Raw genomic sequence first — 18,054 nt, forward strand, 5'->3', positions numbered from 1 at the left:
TTGCTGAAGGCGTAGATGTTCGGCGAGTGCTCGGCGGGCGGTCCGTCGTCATTCTGCTGTTAGCTTACAAATGCGGACCACCATAGCTTACCGTCAGTAGAACGACCGGACGCTTTCCGTAGGTGGGAAGAGGGGGCATGGTGAGGTGAGGAAAGGAGGGAGGTGGTGAGGGGTGGGAGCGCGGATGAGGTGACAGATGTAATGTCGAGCGAGCAGTGACACCATCCGTCCAGGACCCAGCCAGGAGCCAGGAATCGGCTCGTCTTCTGCCGGACACAGACGCCGGTTGAATCCCGAGCCCCACGTGGCGCAAGGGCGCTCGTAGGGCGCAGGGCGCCGCCAGGGTCCAGAACGCCTTAGCAGGTCTCACATTAGTCTCGATTAGAAACTGCGCTAATGACGGAAGTCTATCAGTGCCTAATTGTGGCCTTGTGGCAATTTCAAGCCTTCATGAAAATAAAAAAGAGAACGTCTGTGCCACATGCTCGGCCTTATCGCCTGCCAGGTGAGCCTCACGCGTCTGCTTGCTGCAGGCTTGGTCACCACTCGCCACCTGATCATCTCGAATTCGATCCCAAAAGCTGATAGCTCCATCCATCTCCGACTCCCCGACCGGCATCGACAAGCGACCCAGCATGTCTGCGCCTCCAGGATTCGGCGCGCCCCCGGGCTTCCAGCCCAATGGCGAGTCCAGGATGGAGGGCAATTTCTTCGGAACGCTTTCGCCTGAAGAGATCGAGAAGAAGGCCAAGAAGTGGAGGCAGTCCCAGAAGCGGAGATTCAACGAGAAGCGCAGGAGGGGAGGCGGCGCGGGTATCGACATGGGCAAGGCTGTGAGTGGGCTCTGCCCCGGAGGCGTCCGCAGCGTTCCGGAGCTGCATACGAGCTGCATCGCGGTGACGTGATGTTGTTATGGCAGCTTCGTGTGGATGTTTACCTGGGGATTTAGTGGTGTTTTGTTGTGTGCGCGCGTGCTGACGCAATCTTTCTTTGCAGGACCTGCCTCCCGAGCACATCCGTAAGATTATGAAGGATCACGGCGACATGTCGAACCGCAAGTTCCGCAACGACAAGCGCGCGCACCTCGGAGCGCTCAAGTACGTGCCGCACGCGGTTATGAAGCTCCTCGAGAACATCCCCAACCCTTGGGAGCAGGTTCGCGAGGTCAAGGTCCTGTACCACGTTTCTGGCGCGATTACGTTCGTAAACGAGATCCCCCGTGTTATCGAGCCGGTGTACCATGCGCAGTGGTCGTCGATGTGGCTGGCGATGCGTCGTGAGAAGCGTGATCGTAGGCATTTCAAGCGTATGCGATTCCCCCCATTCGATGACGAGGAGCAGCCGATGGACTACGGCGACAACGTACTGGATGTCGAGCCGCTCGAGGCGATCCAGCTCGAGCTGGACGAGGACGACGATAAGGAGATCATCGACTGGTTCTACGACCCGAGACCGCTCGTCGACACCCCGCAGGTGAACGGACCGAGCTACAGGTTCTACCAGGTCACCCTCCCGCAGATGGCGAACTTGTACCGTATCGGACGTCAGCTCACGAGCGATTACTCGGACCGGAACGCCTTCTACCTCTTCGACAAGAAGGCGTTCTTCACAGCCAAGGCGCTCAACATCGCTCTCCCGGGAGGACCGAAGTTTGAGCCGCTGTACCGCGACACTGACCCGTACGACGAGGACTGGAACGAGTTCAACGACATCAACAAGGTCATCATCCGTGGTCTTATCCGCTCCGAGTACAAGGTCGCGTACCCGCACCTGTACAACTCGCTCCCGCGATCCGTCCACATCGACCTCTACCACGAGCCGAAGAATGTGTACATCAAGACGGACGACCCCGATCTCCCGGCGTTCTACTTTGACCCGATGATCAACCCGATTTCGCAGCGTGTCGTGACTGAGGCTCACAAGGAGCTCGTCTCCCACGAGGACCGCGTGTTCGGCTACGGCAACGAAGAGGACGATGACGAGTTTGAGCTCCCGGACGAGCTGGAGCCGTTCCTGGCGGAGAAGGAGCTTGAGAACGAGTACACGGCCGATTCGATTGCGCTGTACTGGGCGCCATACCCGTACAACCAGCGCAGTGGACGCATGCGCCGCGCCCAGGACGTCGCGATGCTGAAGAACTTCTACCTGGAGCACTGCCCGCCTGACCAGCCGGTCAAGGTTCGTGTCTCCTACCAGAAGCTCCTCAAGGTCTACGTCCTGAACGAGCTGCACAAGAAGGGCCCGAAGGCGGGTCTGAAGCGTAACCTGTTCCGCTCGCTGAAGAACACAAAGTTCTTCCAGTCGACGACGCTGGACTGGGTGGAGGCCGGTCTCCAGGTGTGCAGGCAGGGATACAACATGCTCAACCTGCTCATCCACCGCAAGAACCTCAACTACCTCCACCTCGACTACAACATGAACCTGAAGCCGATCAAGACTCTGACGACGAAGGAGCGCAAGAAGTCGCGATTCGGAAACGCGTTCCACCTGATCCGTGAAATCCTCCGTCTCACGAAGCTCATTGTCGACGCCCACGTCCAGTTCCGTCTCGGCAACGTCGACGCGTTCCAGCTCGCCGACGGTCTGCAGTACATGTTCGCGCACGTCGGTCAGCTCACCGGAATGTACCGTTACAAGTACAAGCTCATGCGTCAAATCCGTATGACCAAGGACCTGAAGCACCTCATCTACTACCGCTTCAACACCGGTCCGGTCGGCAAGGGTCCTGGTGTTGGTTTCTGGCAGCCCGGATGGCGCGTGTGGCTCTTCTTCATGCGCGGTATCATCCCGCTCCTGGAGCGCTGGCTCGGCAACTTGCTCGCCCGTCAATTCGAGGGCCGAAACTCGAAGGGTCCGGCCTCGACTGTCACGAAGCAGCGTGTCGAGTCCCACTTCGACCTCGAGCTCCGTGCCGCCGTCATGCACGACATTCTCGACATGATGCCCGAGGGTATCAAGCAGAACAAGGCCAAGACCATTCTGCAGCATCTCTCGGAGGCGTGGCGCTGGTGAGTTACATGTGTCTGTACATTTAGCTGACATTGAAGTTGGAAGGCGAACATCCCGTGGCGTGTGCCGGGAATGCCTGCTGCGATCGAGAACATTATCCTTCGTTACGTCAAGAGCAAGGCGGACTGGTGGACTTCGGTTGCGCATTACAACCGTGAGCGTATCCGTCGCGGTGCCACCGTCGACAAGGCTGTCGTGCGCAAGAACCTCGGTCGTCTCACCCGTCTCTACCTCAAGGCCGAGCAGGAGCGTCAGAACGCGTACCTCAAGGACGGACCCTACATTTCGTCGGAGGAGGCTGTGGCGATCTACACCTCCACCGTCCACTGGCTGGAGAGCCGCAAGTTTGCGCCGATCCCCTTCCCGCCCCTCTCGTACAAGCACGACACCAAGCTGCTTGTGCTTGCGCTCGAGAAGCTGAAGGAGGCGTACAGCGTGCACGGTCGTCTGAATCAGTCGCAGCGTGAAGAGCTTGCGCTGGTGGAGCAGGCTTACGACAACCCGCACGAGTGTCTTTCGCGTATCAAGCGTCTTCTGCTGACGCAGCGTGCGTTTAAGGAGGCTGGTATCGAGTTCTTCGACACGTACGAGAAGCTCATTCCTTGCTACGACATTGAGCCGGTTGAGAAGATCACTGACGCGTACCTGGACCAGTTCCTGTGGTACGAGGCCGACAAGCGCCACCTGTTCCCGGCGTGGATCAAACCTGCCGACTCGGAGCCTCCTCCTCTGCTGGTCTACAAGTGGTGCCAGGGAATCAACAACCTGACCGACGTCTGGGACACGAGCGAGGGCGAATGCGTCGTCATGATGCAGACGGTCCTCTCGAGGATGTACGAGAAGGTAGACCTGACGCTTCTTAACCGTCTCCTCCGTCTCATTCTCGACCACAACTTGGCCGACTACATCACTGCGAAGAACAACATGACCCTGACCTTCAAGGACATGACGCACATCAACGCGTACGGTCTGATCCGTGGTCTCCAGTTCTCGAGCTTCGTCGTCCAGTACTACGGTCTCGTTCTCGACCTGCTCATCCTCGGTCTGCAGCGCGCTTCCGAGATGGCCGGACCGCCCCAGGCTCCCAACGGCTTCCTGCAGTACCGCGACCGTGCGACTGAGACTCGCCACCCGATCCGCTTCTACTCGCGTTACATCGACCGCATCCACATCCTGTTCCGCTTCACCGCCGAGGAGTCGCGCGACCTCATCCAGCGCTTCCTGTCAGCGAACCCTGACCCGAACAACCAGAATGTTGTTGGTTACAACACCGTCCGCTGCTGGCCTCGCGACTGCCGCATGCGTCTCAACAAGCATGATGTCAACCTCGGACGCGCCGTGTTCTGGAACGTCAAGAACTCGCTGCCGCGCTCCCTCACGACGATCGAGTGGGAGGACACCATGTGCTCGGTCTACTCAAAGGACAACCCGCAGCTCCTCTTCTCGATGTGTGGCTTCGAGGTGCGCATCTTGCCCCGTTGCCGTACCGAGAACGGCGAGCAGTACTCGCTCGCCGACGGTTGCTGGAACCTTGTCCAGGAGAGCACCAAGGAGCGCACCGCGCAGGCGTTCCTGCGTGTGTCAGACCAGGGTATCCAGGAGTTTAATAACCGTATCCGCCAGATCCTCATGTCGTCTGGATCCGCCACGTTCTCCAAGATTATCAACAAGTGGAACACGGCTCTGATCGGTCTCATGACCTATTACCGTGAGGCGGTCGTCACGACCCCCGAGCTTCTTGATGCGCTCGTCAAGGCCGAGAACAAGGTCCAGACCCGTGTCAAGGTCGGTCTCAATTCGAAGATGCCGTCGCGTTTCCCGCCCGCAGTCTTCTACTCCCCCAAGGAGCTCGGTGGTCTCGGAATGCTCTCGATGGGCTTCGTCCTCATCCCCACCTCTGATCTGCGCTGGTCGAAACAGACTGACGGCGGCGGTATCTCGCACTTCCGTTCCGGTATGACGCACGAGACGGACCAGCTCATCCCCAACCTGTACCGCTACATCCAGCCTTGGGAGTCTGAGTTCCATGACTCGGCCCGTGTCTGGACGGACTATGCTCAGAAACGTGCCGAGGCCGCTGCTGCTAACCGTCGTCTTACGCTCGAGGACCTGGAGGACTCGTGGGACCGTGGAATTCCCCGAATTAACACGCTCTTCCAAAAGGATCGCCACACTCTCGCTTACGACAAGGGATGGCGAGTCCGAACCGCCTTCCAACAGTACCATCGTCTGCGTGCAAACCCCTTCAGCTGGACGAACAATCGCCACGACGGCAAGCTTTGGAACTTGAACTGTCGGTAAGGAGAAATGTGCATGAGCTGACAATGTAGCGTACAGAGTGGACGTTATCGCTGCTCTCGGTGGCGTCGAGGGTGTGTTGGAGCACTCGCTCTTCAAGGCGACCGGTTTCCCCAGTTGGGAGGGTCTCTTCTGGGAGAAGTCGTGTTTCGCACGCGGCACTCGCTTCATCAAGTACGACCGCTCGGAGGTCGCTGTCGAGGACGTGAAGGAGGGCGACCAGCTTCTCGGACCGGACGGTACGCCGCGTCTCGTTAAGACCGGTACTTTGGTTCAGGGCACGGAGCGCCTCTACCGTTTCACCTTCCAAAAGGGCAGTCACGTGACCGCCAGCGACCTCGTGGTCACTCACAACCACATCGTCTGTCTGCGCAGGACCTTTGAGGCGCTCATCGAGGATGTGGAGATGACTGTCGACCAGTTCGTTGCTCTGTCCAAGGAGGAGCAGAAGTCGTACAGGATGTACTACGCCGACGGCGTCGACTCTGGCAAGACAGAGCACCCCGACGAGTTCGTCATTGAGAACGTCAAGCTTGAGGACGAGGCGAGCGAGTGGTTCGGTTTCAAGGTTGACGGCGACCACAAGTTCCTGCGTCACGACTTCCTCGTCGTGCACAACTCCGGCTTCGAGGAATCGATGAAGTTCAAGAAGTTGACGAACGCTCAAAGGTAATTCTGGAGTGGCTTGCGGGTTGCTGACGCTCAGATCCGGTCTCTCGCAGATTCCCAACCGTCGTTTCACCCTCTGGGTAAGTCCGAGCATACTTTAATGTTTTTCTGATGCTTACGTAAAAGTGGAGTCCAACTATCAAGTGATTATGGCCCGGTAAACGCTTTCTTTTCACGTCCTTGAGGTGCAGAAGAGGTTTCGTGAAGAAATCTCGAAGAGTTGAGGTGTGGCGAGGTGAAACCGTGAAGTGCCACATTCACCTCCACCTCCACCTGACCTCCACCCAGCCTCCACTTCCACCGTCCACCACCTCACCACCCACTTCTTCCACCTCCTCTTTCCTTTTCCACTGCGTTTCCATCGAATACAAGCTGACTTTCTTAGCCGGGCGAACATCTATATTGGCTTTCAAGTTCAGCTGGATCTTACGGGATGCTTTATGCACGGAAAGCTGCCGACTTTGAAGGTAAGAGAAGCAACCGCTGAGTGCCACTAACCCCAGATCTCGCTCATCCAGATCTTCCGTGCGCACTTGTGGCAGAAGATCCACGAGTCTGTCGTCATGGACCTGTGTCAGGTCCTCGACCAGCAAATGGAGGCGCTCGGCATCGAGTCCGTGCAGAAGGAAACGATTCACCCGCGCAAATCGTACAAGATGAACTCCTCGGCGTCGGATATCCTTCTTTTCGCCTCACACAAGTTCATGATCACGCGCCCGTCGCTCCTCAACGACAACCGCGACACCCACGACGGCACGACATCCAACAAGTTCTGGATTGACGTTCAGCTCCGTTGGGGTGACTTCGACTCGCACGACATCGAGCGTTACGCCCGTGCCAAGTACCTCGACTACTCGAGCGACTCACAGTCGATCTACCCGTCGCCCACCGGTACTCTGATTGCCATTGACCTGGCCTACAACATCTATGCCGGTTACGGTACTTGGTTCACTGGTCTCAAGAAGCTCATGCAGGAGGCCATGGCCAAGATCATGAAGGCGAACCCTGCGCTTTATGTCCTGCGTGAGCGTATCCGCAAGGCTCTCCAGCTCTACTCTTCGGAGCCGACCGAGCCGTACCTCAACTCGTCGAACTACTCCGAGCTGTTCTCTAACCAGGTCATCTGGTTCGTCGACGACACCAACGTGTACCGTGTCACGATCCACAAGACCTTCGAGGGTAACCTTACGACCAAGCCGATCAACGGTGCGATTTTCATTTTCAACCCTCGCACCGGACAGCTCTTCCTTAAGATCATTCACACCTCGGTGTGGGCCGGTCAGAAGCGTCTCGGTCAGCTCGCCAAGTGGAAGACGGCCGAGGAGGTCGCAGCGCTTATCCGTTCGCTTCCCGTCGAGGAGCAGCCCAAGCAGATCGTCGTTACCCGTAAGGGTATGCTTGACCCTCTTGAGGTGCACCTGCTCGACTTCCCCAACATCGTCATCAAGGGTTCCGAGCTGCAGCTGCCCTTCCAGGCTACGCTCAAGCTCGAGAAGTTCGGTGACCTTATCCTCAAGGCATCGCAGCCTCAGCTCGTCCTCTTCAACCTGTACGACGACTGGCTCAAGAGCATCTCGAGTTACACCGCGTTCTCGCGTCTCATTCTTATCCTTCGTGCGCTCCATGTCAACAACGAGAAGGCCAAGATCATTCTGCGACCCGACCGCAACACTGTCACTGAGTCGTACCACATCTGGCCTACGCTTTCGGACGAGGAGTGGATGAAGGTCGAAGTCGCTCTGAAGGACGTCATTCTTACCGACTTCGGCAAGCGCAACAGCGTCAACGTCGCTTCGCTCACCGCCTCGGAGATTCGTGACATCATCCTTGGTATGGAGATCCAGGCTCCTTCGATCCAGCGTCAGCAGATGGCCGAGATCGACAAGAGCGCCGACGCTAGCGCCCAGGTCACTGCCGTCCAGACGCAGACGACCAACATCCACGGTGACGTTATCCAGACTGTCACCTCGACGCAGTACGAGCAGCAGACATTTGCGTCCAAGTCCGACTGGCGTGTGCGTGCCATCTCCGCCACCAACCTGCCTCTCCGTTGCAACCACCTTTACGTTGGCAACGACGAGGTCAAGGACGAGGCTGGCAGCTACACGTACATCCTGCCTAAGAACGTCCTCCGCACGTTCGTCGTCTCGGCCGATCTCCGTACTCAGGTCGTCGGCTACCTCTTCGGCTCCTCGCCGCCGGACAACAAGCAGGTCAAGGAGATCAAGGCCATTGCTTGGATCCCTCAGCGCGGCACCGCCAACGGTGTTGACCTCCCCCTTGCCCTGCCCAAGCACGAGTTCCTCCTCAAGGACCTCGAGCCCCTGGGATGGATCAAGACCCAGAGCCAGGAGCTCAACCACCTCTCGCCCGCCGACCTCACGACGCAGGCGAAGATCATGGCCGCGAACCCGTCCTGGGGACCGAACTCGATCTGCATCACGGCCGCATTCACCCCCGGTTCCGTGTCGTTGAACGCGTGGGAGCTCACGGTGTCCGGCTTCGAATGGGGCCGCAAGAACGAGGACGTCGTCGCCAACTCGGGCTTCAACCCGAGCATGGCCAACCGTGTCCAGCTCCTGCTGTCCGACCGCATTCTCGGCTCCACCCTCGTCCCCGAGGGCGGTGTCTGGAACTACGGTGTCGGCCTGACCCAGTCGTGGTCGGACAAGATTGCCTACACCATGACGCTGGACAAGCCTCAGCCCTTCTGGGCGCCTATCCACCGTCCGTCGGCGTTCCTCAACTTTGCCTCGCTGGAGGGAGGCGACGATGCGGCGGACGTTGAGAACGCGCTGGAGTAAGGAGGGTCAGAGTGGAAGTGTCGCATAGTCGCAAAAGAACGTTTGTGGTAATAGATAGGAAAAGGCCGCAGAGGCCGTCATTAACTCCAGGTCCGAGAGGCCCGTGTAAATGTACAATTATGCATTGAGTATCATGTTAGAACGTCTAGACGTGTAGTCCATGGGGATAGTCGAGCCGAGCTCCGCGAGTGGCAATTGCAGCTGTTGAGGCCAACGTCGGAATCGACCCCATGGGTGCATGGTTGAGAGCGCCGTGGGCCATACTTGGATACCATCCTGGGAGGTCATGCTTTTGGGCCTCGTCCAAGCCGGGTTAGTCGTCACGCTGTAAGTGGCGTTGGCTGCGGTGTCGGAACGACCGAGGAGGCTGCCGACCGAGGGCCGCCTCGTCCGAAGAGTGCCACATCGACCCGAGACAGTGTGTCACGTATGGTCACATGTCCACTGCAAGCCCCCACGCACTGTCAACCGCCTTCTCCACCGCTATCTCTCCACTTTGCGTTCACCTGTTTTCGTCCTTACGTGTAGCACCGGCAGCTTTCCACGAGCACCGTCGAAGGTTATGTGCGGTGGGTGCGAGCAGGGTCTTGGACCACTTTCCACGCCTCCCTTGAGCCAGCCGCCGCCCCGTCCACAGGGGCGGACCGAACGGTCCTACTGCAGCCTTCGCTCACTCTTGTCTTCCCCGTCACTTCAGAGCCTGGCTCGTGTAAGCTTCCCCACCCCTTTGCCGGGACCAGGTCGCGGTACGCTTGAACAGCAGATCTTATGTAGTCCGTCGAATTCCAAGGGCTGAATGACGGCGTCGGCCGTCAGAGCGACAGCAGGGTTTGCGACTCAGCATGTCCTCTCTTCCAGACCTCAGCTCCCTGTCCGGCTCTCACATGCGTAGAACTCACGATACCTGCACTCCTCCCTAGTAGACGTGGTAGCGCCGCGTTTCAAGCGTCGTGGCATCGCAACCGGTCGGTTCCCCTTCTCGCGCAGGGTGCACACCGCCGCCGTCACGGGGCCGGGGCGCAGCGTCACGAGAGTCCAAACCTTCCACAGTCACAGGAAATAGAAGCAGCTGCCCGCGAATGCAATATCGAGCGTCGAACGACCAGACCGCACAAACTCTTGAAACCATCTTCTGACGATATGGTGAACTTTGACGGACGTGCCCCCTAGCTCTTGCCCCACATCAGCGAACGCGAGTGGCCACACAGAGCACGATCCCAAACAATTTATTGGGCTCCCCCATGAGAATCAGATCGACATGCATCGCTGGTGAGGGAGGCACTTGGCGGGTGCCAACAGTCCGCGACCGGAAGTGCCACACGGAAGCGGCGGGCCCTTTTGTATCGGCGGGGTGCGGGGCAGGCAGAAGTTAACATCACCTCTCTATAGCTCAGTTGGTAGAGCGTCGGACTGTAATTGGTTAAACCATCCTCCCACCCGACCGGGTGAGAAATCCGCAGGTCCTGTGTTCGACTCACAGTGGAGAGACTCTTTTTGGACCTGTACGTGCATGCTCATCACTGACTGGGCTTCCCCTACTCCGCCAAGCTTCGCCGAGCACAGTGCTGGCCGCCGAGGCGCCGATGATCGCCAGAAGACGGAAGTTCGCGACGATCCCGGATATCGCCCCAACTTCGCCACACTGGTATACATCCTGTCACGCCGTAATTGGCAAATTCCAGTGCTTCTCGTGGATCCCAGGCGAGCTCACCGAAGCAGCGACCGAGACCCGAAGCAGGCAACACGCTGTTTGGTCAGCCAGATTCGTCACGGAGGGCATGTGTAACGGGTGGGGGACGGGGGGACGGTCGAATGCGGAGGCACGCGGCGGGCGCGGCGATGTGCGTTGATTGGGGTTGTCAAGGAACCTGCCCATGATGCCCATGATGCAGGCTGCGCGGCTGCGCTCTACGTCCGCGTGGCTCGAGTTGGATGGGTCGGTCGATCGTCGAAAACGTTATCTGATTGGTGAGTTCGTTCCTAAGTTCCGTGATCCGTTGACACTACTCTGGGCACTCTGGACACTTCAGTAGTTGCGGGGCCCGGGCCAGCCCACCACGAGAGCATCACATGCTCTGCAGTCATTGCTTTATCCGGCATCATGATTTTCGAATATCCAGTCAGGTACACGCTGGCTATGAGGCAGGCACCGACCGTTGGCGTTCTGGCGCACGATCGCAGAGGCGCGGCAAGTGTCGGCGCGGTGCTCCCCTCTGCTGAGCCCTGGGTAGCCAGGGGCTAACTGGTCGAGGACAGGCCAAGTGTCTGGGCTCGTTCCCCTCAGCCAGTCGAGTGTCTTGTTTGGTACCGAACACGGAGTGTCGCCAGGCAAGGGGTGCATGGCACAACCAAGCGATAACGACGGCTCAACGGCTGCACCGTGACTGACCCCAGTGCCCCAGCATGCCCCAGCATGCAAGCTTACGCGGGGCCGTGACAGCCGCGGCCCGAAGTCACGGCTCTCAAGTCGTACTATCGCACTTGCAATTGCGCATGCGTAAAGGCTGAAGTAGCTGGACAGCTGAATAGTCCCAGCATGCTAATCGCGCACGCGCGCAATAGTATCCGGTTCCTGGTCCAACTCTCTTTGGTTCTGGTGTGTGGGCAGGCCGGCTGGAGGCCTTCAACGCGCAGGCGGGCAGGCGGAAGGCGGGCCGGCAGCCCGCCAGGCCCGCCAAGTCGCCGGTGAGAGCTTTGCAAAACAAGACCAGTCAGCCAAAAGTTCGAAATTGTCAGTCCGCGGCCATCCAACTTTCTTCGATCGATGGGTTCTAACGGGCGCGCAGCGCTGCGGCTTGTTCTGTGTCAGCTTCCTTTCAGCTTCAGCCTGGCATTCCTGTCCTGTTCAGTAGTGTTGACTTTTCTTTGTCCTCTCCTGCTTGCATTCAGTTTCAGAGCCTAAAAGCCTTCCCAGCGGCACGGCGGACACGCGGGGCGGCGAAGGCTTGCCTGTTGCAATCCAAGAGGCAAAAGCGGCAGGGGGACAGGGAAGGGGAGGAATTGGGATTGGAATGACGGCATTCATCGACCTTGAATGCGATTCCTGGACCGAGTGGGGGCAACGAACCAAACCTAGCTAGCAAGGAATGCCATCTGTGGGGTCCCCCAATGCCCCTGCCGTGTACCGCCGGCGACCTGACAGGCCGCCACGTATCCGCGCCTGCCCGAAGGGGCTTTCGGAGCTCGCTGCTCAACAACAATAGACCGTGTTATCTTTTCGCGATACGCGCGATTTTCGAGTTCATAGGCCAGTGCGATGTGTCCGCAAGGGGCACTATCTTCTGGGGCTGATGCCATTGTGTGCTCCGTCCACGGTCGTACAACGCACTTCCGTATGCGTCTTGTCGCACTCTGTCACAGGTCACAGGCTGCAATTGGATACGCGGCTCCGATGTGTAACACCCAACTTTTTTTCGAACGACGGCAGATAAACTTATTTTAGTGCGGGCGGTACCAGCCAGGCCGGGAGAAGGGACCACCACGGCCAAAGCGATGGGGCGTGAGGCCCGAGGCCGAGCGAACGCTGCGTGTGATGCAGTCGGTCGATCCATTGAACCATGAACCAGGCAATCCGCCATAGCATGCCCTTGTTCGTGTAGCATAGTGCGAGTGGGTCACCGGGTCAAACAGTCAGCTGCTCAGTTGTGGGCCTCCTGAACACCGCTGGGCTAGCGGACTAGCGGGCAGGGCGGGCAGGAACATGCACCTGCACCAGTTGCAACGGGTGCACCACTGAGCTGACGTTTAATTACAGGCCACAATCTTTGAGATTCCAGAGATCTGCCCGTTCGAGGAGAGGGGCGGCGCGACTGTGGTGCGCAGGAGAACATATGTGTCTTGGCTTCGCTTCTGTTCTGGTTCGCGGTTCTGGGTTCTGGCGATTCGCAGAAGATCAGCGATTGCACACGCTATACGCTGCGGTGGTTGCTTGATACGGCATTCTGGCCAAGAACCGAGCAACGAGCGGCGGCGAGTCACGAGCTTCTGTGGTGGGATGGTGCTGCGATGGTCGACTCCGGAGTGTGGGATTTTCAATGCAGGGTTATGTTGACTGAACCAATAGTAATCACCGTTGACAGCGATTAGGGCCATGGACTAAGGGCCCGATCCCCTTGCGATCCCTTGCTGGCCCTGCAGCCCTGCTGGGCGCTGGGCGTTGGGCGCTGTCCCCCATCCCCCCGTCCGGGCTGCAGGCGACCCTGTACCCCAGGTGCCAGGCTGGCCGTGGCCATGGCCAGGTGCCGGGAAAGCAAGGAGAGTGACACGAGAGTATTGCAGGCGAGCAATGGCGTTGCAGAATGAGCTGCAGATGATGATGGGCCTAGGGGTGAGGTACGGCACGGTACAATCAGCACTTGCTAGCACTGCCTGCTTGGGCTCCTGGCCCGTCTGCCGCTTGGCTCGTGGCTTGCCAGGGCGGGCTGCTGCTGGCCGGACGACTGGCAGCACGATGCACGACGACTGGCTGACCAACTGGCTGAGCGCGCGCCGGGCCGCCTGGCACTGGCTGACTGACTGACTGGCGTCTGGCCACCCGCACCCCGTACACCCGTCCCACCCACACCGTACACCGCACTAGGCTCTAATGTCCCCAGACATCCAGGCATCCGTCCAACTTTCTTTAGCAGCCAATTGTTACCTCTGCACTACTCACCACTCATCACACCTCTCACCAGCCGACCTTTGCTTCTGCATTCTTCCTCGACGACACCCCCGGCTCGACCTCGACTGCATCGACTCGACCACCACCACACTACCACCTCGACCCTCCTCGTACGTCGACTTTCACCCATCACGACCACCCTGCGTCGCGCGCTGACTCGGTTATTCAGCACGAAGACGTAGCCGTCTCCGTTCAACTTTCGTCCCCGTAGCATGGCTCCCGTGAGCACTGCATTCAGTCAATGGCGCTCGCCGCCCCCGGCCCCAACGCCGGCGCTTGAGGTGAGTTGCTCGCTGTTCTCGGTGGTCGTTGCCTTGGAAATTCGTGATGGCGGGGACCGGTATTCTGATTGCCTATTGTTGCCGCCCGCCGACTTTGGCCCTCCCCATTATTTCCCTTCCCCCCTCCCCGAAAAAAGTCTGGCGGCTGTGTCACACTGCCGTTGCATCAGTCTCCCTGGCAACCATACCACCTCTTCTCGATGCGTTCCAGTGTGCTGACATGGTCTTCCACTTGCATCGATGCGCTCTTATTCAATGCACGAATCTCATCCTATTGCGATTTCCGCTGCCCGTCCTTGACCGGGAAACCCAAATTGATCATCCGTCGACGCGTCCGCCTAATTTCATTTGACTTTTGCTGCCCACCCCAAAACCAACCCCCTTGCCTGTACCCGCCGTCCAACACTCCGTACACCGGTCTCACACGATGACAGCCTGTCGACCTCCCCCAGGCATCGTCGCCGGCGCCTACCAAGGCCGACCTGCTGCACCCGAGCTTCCTGCCCCCGTGCGAGCACGCGAAGGATGGCGGAGAAATGCATGCACACGCGTTTGGTAAGTCGCCACCGCGCGCGCTTCCCCGATCGCCACCCGGTGCTCGTGCTCAATGCGCCATGCTTCCTGACACCCGCATTGTACATCGCAGTGTCCTGACCGTCACAGACCTCCTGTCCCTCGCTGCAGCGAAAGCCTCGTCCGCCGAGGCTGCCGCCTCCAACCAATCCAAGAAGGTTGAGCCTGGCTCCTCTGTCCCGGCCACTTCCTACCTTTCCGCGACCAGGCCTCCCAATGGCACGACCGGTTCGACTCCCGGCACCAAGGCGCGCCGCATGAGCTCGTCCACCACGGGCGTTCTGGGACGCGGCAAGCTCGGTCTGACTGGTGACTCGGGCCTTCTGAAGGACACGTGAGTCGGATTTCCCGCATTCTTGCGAGCATTGTGTGCTCACCCCGTTTCAGTCGCCCTACTCTTTCCTCCTCGCAGAGCGGATCGGCGATTCCCGGTCGCAGGCTGTCCAACGCCGCCCTCTCGGGGTCCCCGCAGCTCTTCGACTTCGCGAAGACCGACCGCCGCCCTGGCGCCGGAGGAAGGACCAGCAGCGCTCGCTCCAATGGTATCGCCGCCTCGCTCCCAAGCCAGGGCATTGCCGGCGGCGCCCCCATCCATGTCAACCCTCCCCCCGCTGTGGCCCCCCAGGATGACATGGAGCTGGACATGGAGTTTGACGGTGACGACGAGGACCGCTCAGGCAACCGCAGCGGCAGCGCCGAGTTCGACATGGAGATCGAGGATGAGAACGAGTACAAGGGCGAGTGGGAGAAGCTTGCGCTTGGCACTGGCTCTGGAGGTATCAAGGGGCGACGAAAGGGCATGGTCTTCAAGTGCGAGAGCTGCGCCAAGGAGTACCGTCATCCTTCGTGTCTGATCAAGCATCGCTGGGAGCACTCGCCCCACTGGCGCGAGCCCACTCAGATCTCGATGTCGAAGCACCAGCAGGTTCAGATGCTCGAGGCTGCCGCGATTCTCGCCCACATGGACCCCTCGAACGCGCACGGAAGGTCGCTCCCGAACGACAAATCGCTCTGGCCGGCCATTCTCTCGCCCTCCTCGGGCCCTTCGCCCCTCCTGCGCTCGGCCAAGTCGAGCTCTCGGGAACTTCCCCGCTCGCCCAGCGTCAACCCTCCGCCGCTCACGCCCTCCTCGCTCCGCGAGAGCTCTGTACTCAAGGACCGCAAGGCCAGCCCGGGTTCGGACTCGACCAACTCGATGGACGGTGCGGACTCGCTCGGCACCTCGCCCAACCCCAACACGCTCGGCCTCAAGGGCCACGGCCTGTCGCGCCCCATGGGCATCAACGCTACTGGACGCCGATCATCTGTCTCGTCTGGTCCCGGTGGACCTGCGACCCCCGCATCTCTCGGCTCTCTCGGTGCCGACATGAACGGATTACATTTCCACAGCGGCACCCCGACTGGCACGTCTCCCATCCCGAACCGCGGCCTGCCCCTCTCGCTGACCGCTCGCGCGACCATGATCGGCGGTGGCATGTTTGGCCAGCGAGGGGCCAGCTTCAAGCTGCCCGACTCGAGTGTTCGCGGCGGTGCCGAGGAGGAAGAGGACGAGCTGCGCTTCAACAACCGTGGCAAGTCGAGCTCTGAGGAGGCCGATGAGCGAAGGAGAGACAATGACGAGCCTGCCTTCGGGATCGACAACATGGATCTCTGAGAGGTCCCTGCGTCCTTCCTTTCGCTTTCGGGTTTCTCCATCTCTTCTTCCAGTTCTCTTATAGTTTAGTGTCTCTGGGTCACATTTTTCTCTTTCCAAACACACATCGGAACGTAACCGACTCGAATCCATTCAAGAAGTTTTAAGGAAGCGAGGAACGAAGATCGAGAACAAAGAGTTCAAGTTGTAACCACAAGCCCCTGTACTGGCGAGGCCAAGCCCATCGGCCACCTGCCCGCATCGCTCGAATCCGTTTTCATATAGTAGTCACACGCACAACGCAACGTCTGACCAGCCACCCCTGCGACAGACCGTAGAAGAAGTATGAAAGAAGTCAAATGAACCAAGCTGCAAAGGTCGACTCGACGTCGCCATCAGCCACGGACGCTGCGGTCAGTGCTTGTGCGGTGGGCCAGCGCAAGGACCAGTGCATCAGTCAGCTGAGTGCCGCATCTGTGCAGCGTCAGTGCTGTGCCCATCATCGCCGACCAGAGCATCGCAGTCGAAGCAAGGGTCCGAACTTTTCAGCACAGCATGCGTATTCCCACGATGTTACTCGTTTCTCGCCACTGGGCCACTGGCCACTAACAAACTGGCGCGGTGGCCAAACGCGTGTGTTATCCTCGGTGCGATGCCCGAGCCCAGCACATTTCTTTGAGGTACGCAAGTCCCAAGGCGAGAGTCAGCTGAATGGCGACAAGAGCCTGACGCGATCGGCGGACCGGGCTCGGTACCCGGAGTGGGTGCGCAGCTGCATTGAATAGGCAGAGGGCCTCGTGCCCGCGGCTCGTGGCGTGGGCAGGTGATCTTCAATATTGGCGAATGCGGTCCTGGCGGACCTACTGCAGCGGACCTAGCGGACCTTATTCTGACAGAAATTCGAAACAACTTTGCTTTGAATGTGGCTACCCATTCAATGCCTGCTAATTCAGCGGGCGAAGCGCCGGTCCTCCTCTCCTTCGCTCGAGTGCGGAAGGAGTAGAAAGCACAGGCGTCAGTGTATGTTGCTCGTGCACCAGGACGAGGCGCGGGGGTGCCGGGCTCGTGTACTCGTGCCCCGGCGTCTGCGGTGCTCACAGCTCTCACCCTGCACCCCGTGGCTAGAGGCACACTGCACGTTGAATGCTCTTCCGGCCCAAACGTCATGTCGCAGCTGTCCCGTTTCGAGGCAGCGCGTCGATTTAGGCGAGGATGGGGGTAGTCGCCGGCGGGGAAGAGGAACATGTGAACAAAGTGGCAGACGACAGGTTGACGTCATACCGAATCCTCGGCGCTGAGTGGATGAATTGGCCTGTCCCGAGACGGGCGGGGCGGCGATCACTCTCTCCTGAGAGGAGGAGGACTGATCGGGCTGCGGGAGTCAGCTGATGACAGGGGTCAGGATGGGTCGGGGTGACCCGTGCGTCGGAGGCTGCAGACTTGCCAAACTCGGACACTTGGCTGGAACGGATGTGTAGGTGAGCGGTACATAGGACTGGAAGGGGAAAAAGGGGCAAAAGATTTGTCTCTCCACTGTGAGTCGAACACAGGACCTGCGGATTTCTCACTCAATCGAGTGGGAGGATTTGGATAACCAATTACAGTCCGACGCTCTACCAACTGAGCTATAGAGAGGCGAAGAGGAATTGCTGGTCGTGAGGGGCGCAGCGGGAGTATAACCGCGCCAGACTTTGTCGAGCACGTGAGCGGCACGTGTAACACGTGATCCGAGGCGGCCGAGGCCGTCCGAAAAGATGGAAGGAAGTCGAAGCCGACAAGTAGTCTGACGAGGTTGACTGGACTCGTCGGCTTAGTAAGCAAGCCCAGTTGCGGACTCGATGAAGTTGATAGCCACGGGAGATCTCACGCAACACGGCGCAACTCGCATGCTGACTCAGCATATGGCTGATTGCGGCTTTCATCGTCTCATTTCTTGGCTGACTAGATTTTGTCTGCGCATGCAGATCTTCCAGCTGAGGGAGCACATGTCCAGTTCATGTTGGAAAGGCACGTTTGTATTCGCCGAGCTAGCCAGCACGGCGCCGAAAGGCAGAAGGCGCAAGCCTGCAAGCCCAGGCAGCCCGGGCAACCAATCCGAAGCACAAGTGACGTTATTGTTGACAC

General features: G+C 59.2%; 2 protein-coding genes and 2 non-coding genes across 4 annotated transcripts; 3 read left to right on the forward strand and 1 right to left on the reverse strand.

The window, feature by feature from the left end:
• Positions 1 to 635: 635 nt before the first annotated feature.
• Positions 636 to 8,780, forward strand: A1Q1_07250 (splicing factor Prp8; the record flags this gene model as incomplete). The annotated part of the gene is made up of 7 exons (XM_014327486.1): positions 636 to 833; positions 997 to 3,008; positions 3,048 to 5,306; positions 5,347 to 5,976; positions 6,030 to 6,056; positions 6,362 to 6,443; positions 6,495 to 8,780. The coding sequence occupies 7 exons, from the start codon at positions 636 to 638 to the stop codon at positions 8,778 to 8,780; spliced, it is 7,494 nt and encodes a 2,497-aa protein (XP_014182961.1).
• A 1,379-nt stretch (positions 8,781 to 10,159) lies between these two features.
• On the forward strand, positions 10,160 to 10,268 carry A1Q1_t187. Its single transcript has one exon. It is a non-coding gene; the product is annotated as a tRNA-Tyr (tRNA).
• A 3,883-nt stretch (positions 10,269 to 14,151) lies between these two features.
• Positions 14,152 to 15,951, forward strand: A1Q1_07251 (uncharacterized protein; the record flags this gene model as incomplete). The annotated part of the gene is made up of 3 exons (XM_014327487.1): positions 14,152 to 14,279; positions 14,371 to 14,631; positions 14,685 to 15,951. 3 exons carry the CDS (start codon positions 14,152 to 14,154, stop codon positions 15,949 to 15,951), a joined length of 1,656 nt encoding a protein of 551 aa, XP_014182962.1.
• Positions 15,952 to 17,455: 1,504 nt separating this feature from the next.
• Positions 17,456 to 17,565, reverse strand: A1Q1_t194. The gene has a single exon. It is a non-coding gene; the product is annotated as a tRNA-Tyr (tRNA).
• Positions 17,566 to 18,054: the final 489 nt, after the last annotated feature.

The sequence above is a fragment of the Trichosporon asahii genome (assembly GCF_000293215.1).
Source record: "Trichosporon asahii var. asahii CBS 2479 unplaced genomic scaffold scaffold00009, whole genome shotgun sequence".
Taxonomy (NCBI): Eukaryota; Fungi; Basidiomycota; class Tremellomycetes; order Trichosporonales; family Trichosporonaceae; genus Trichosporon; species Trichosporon asahii.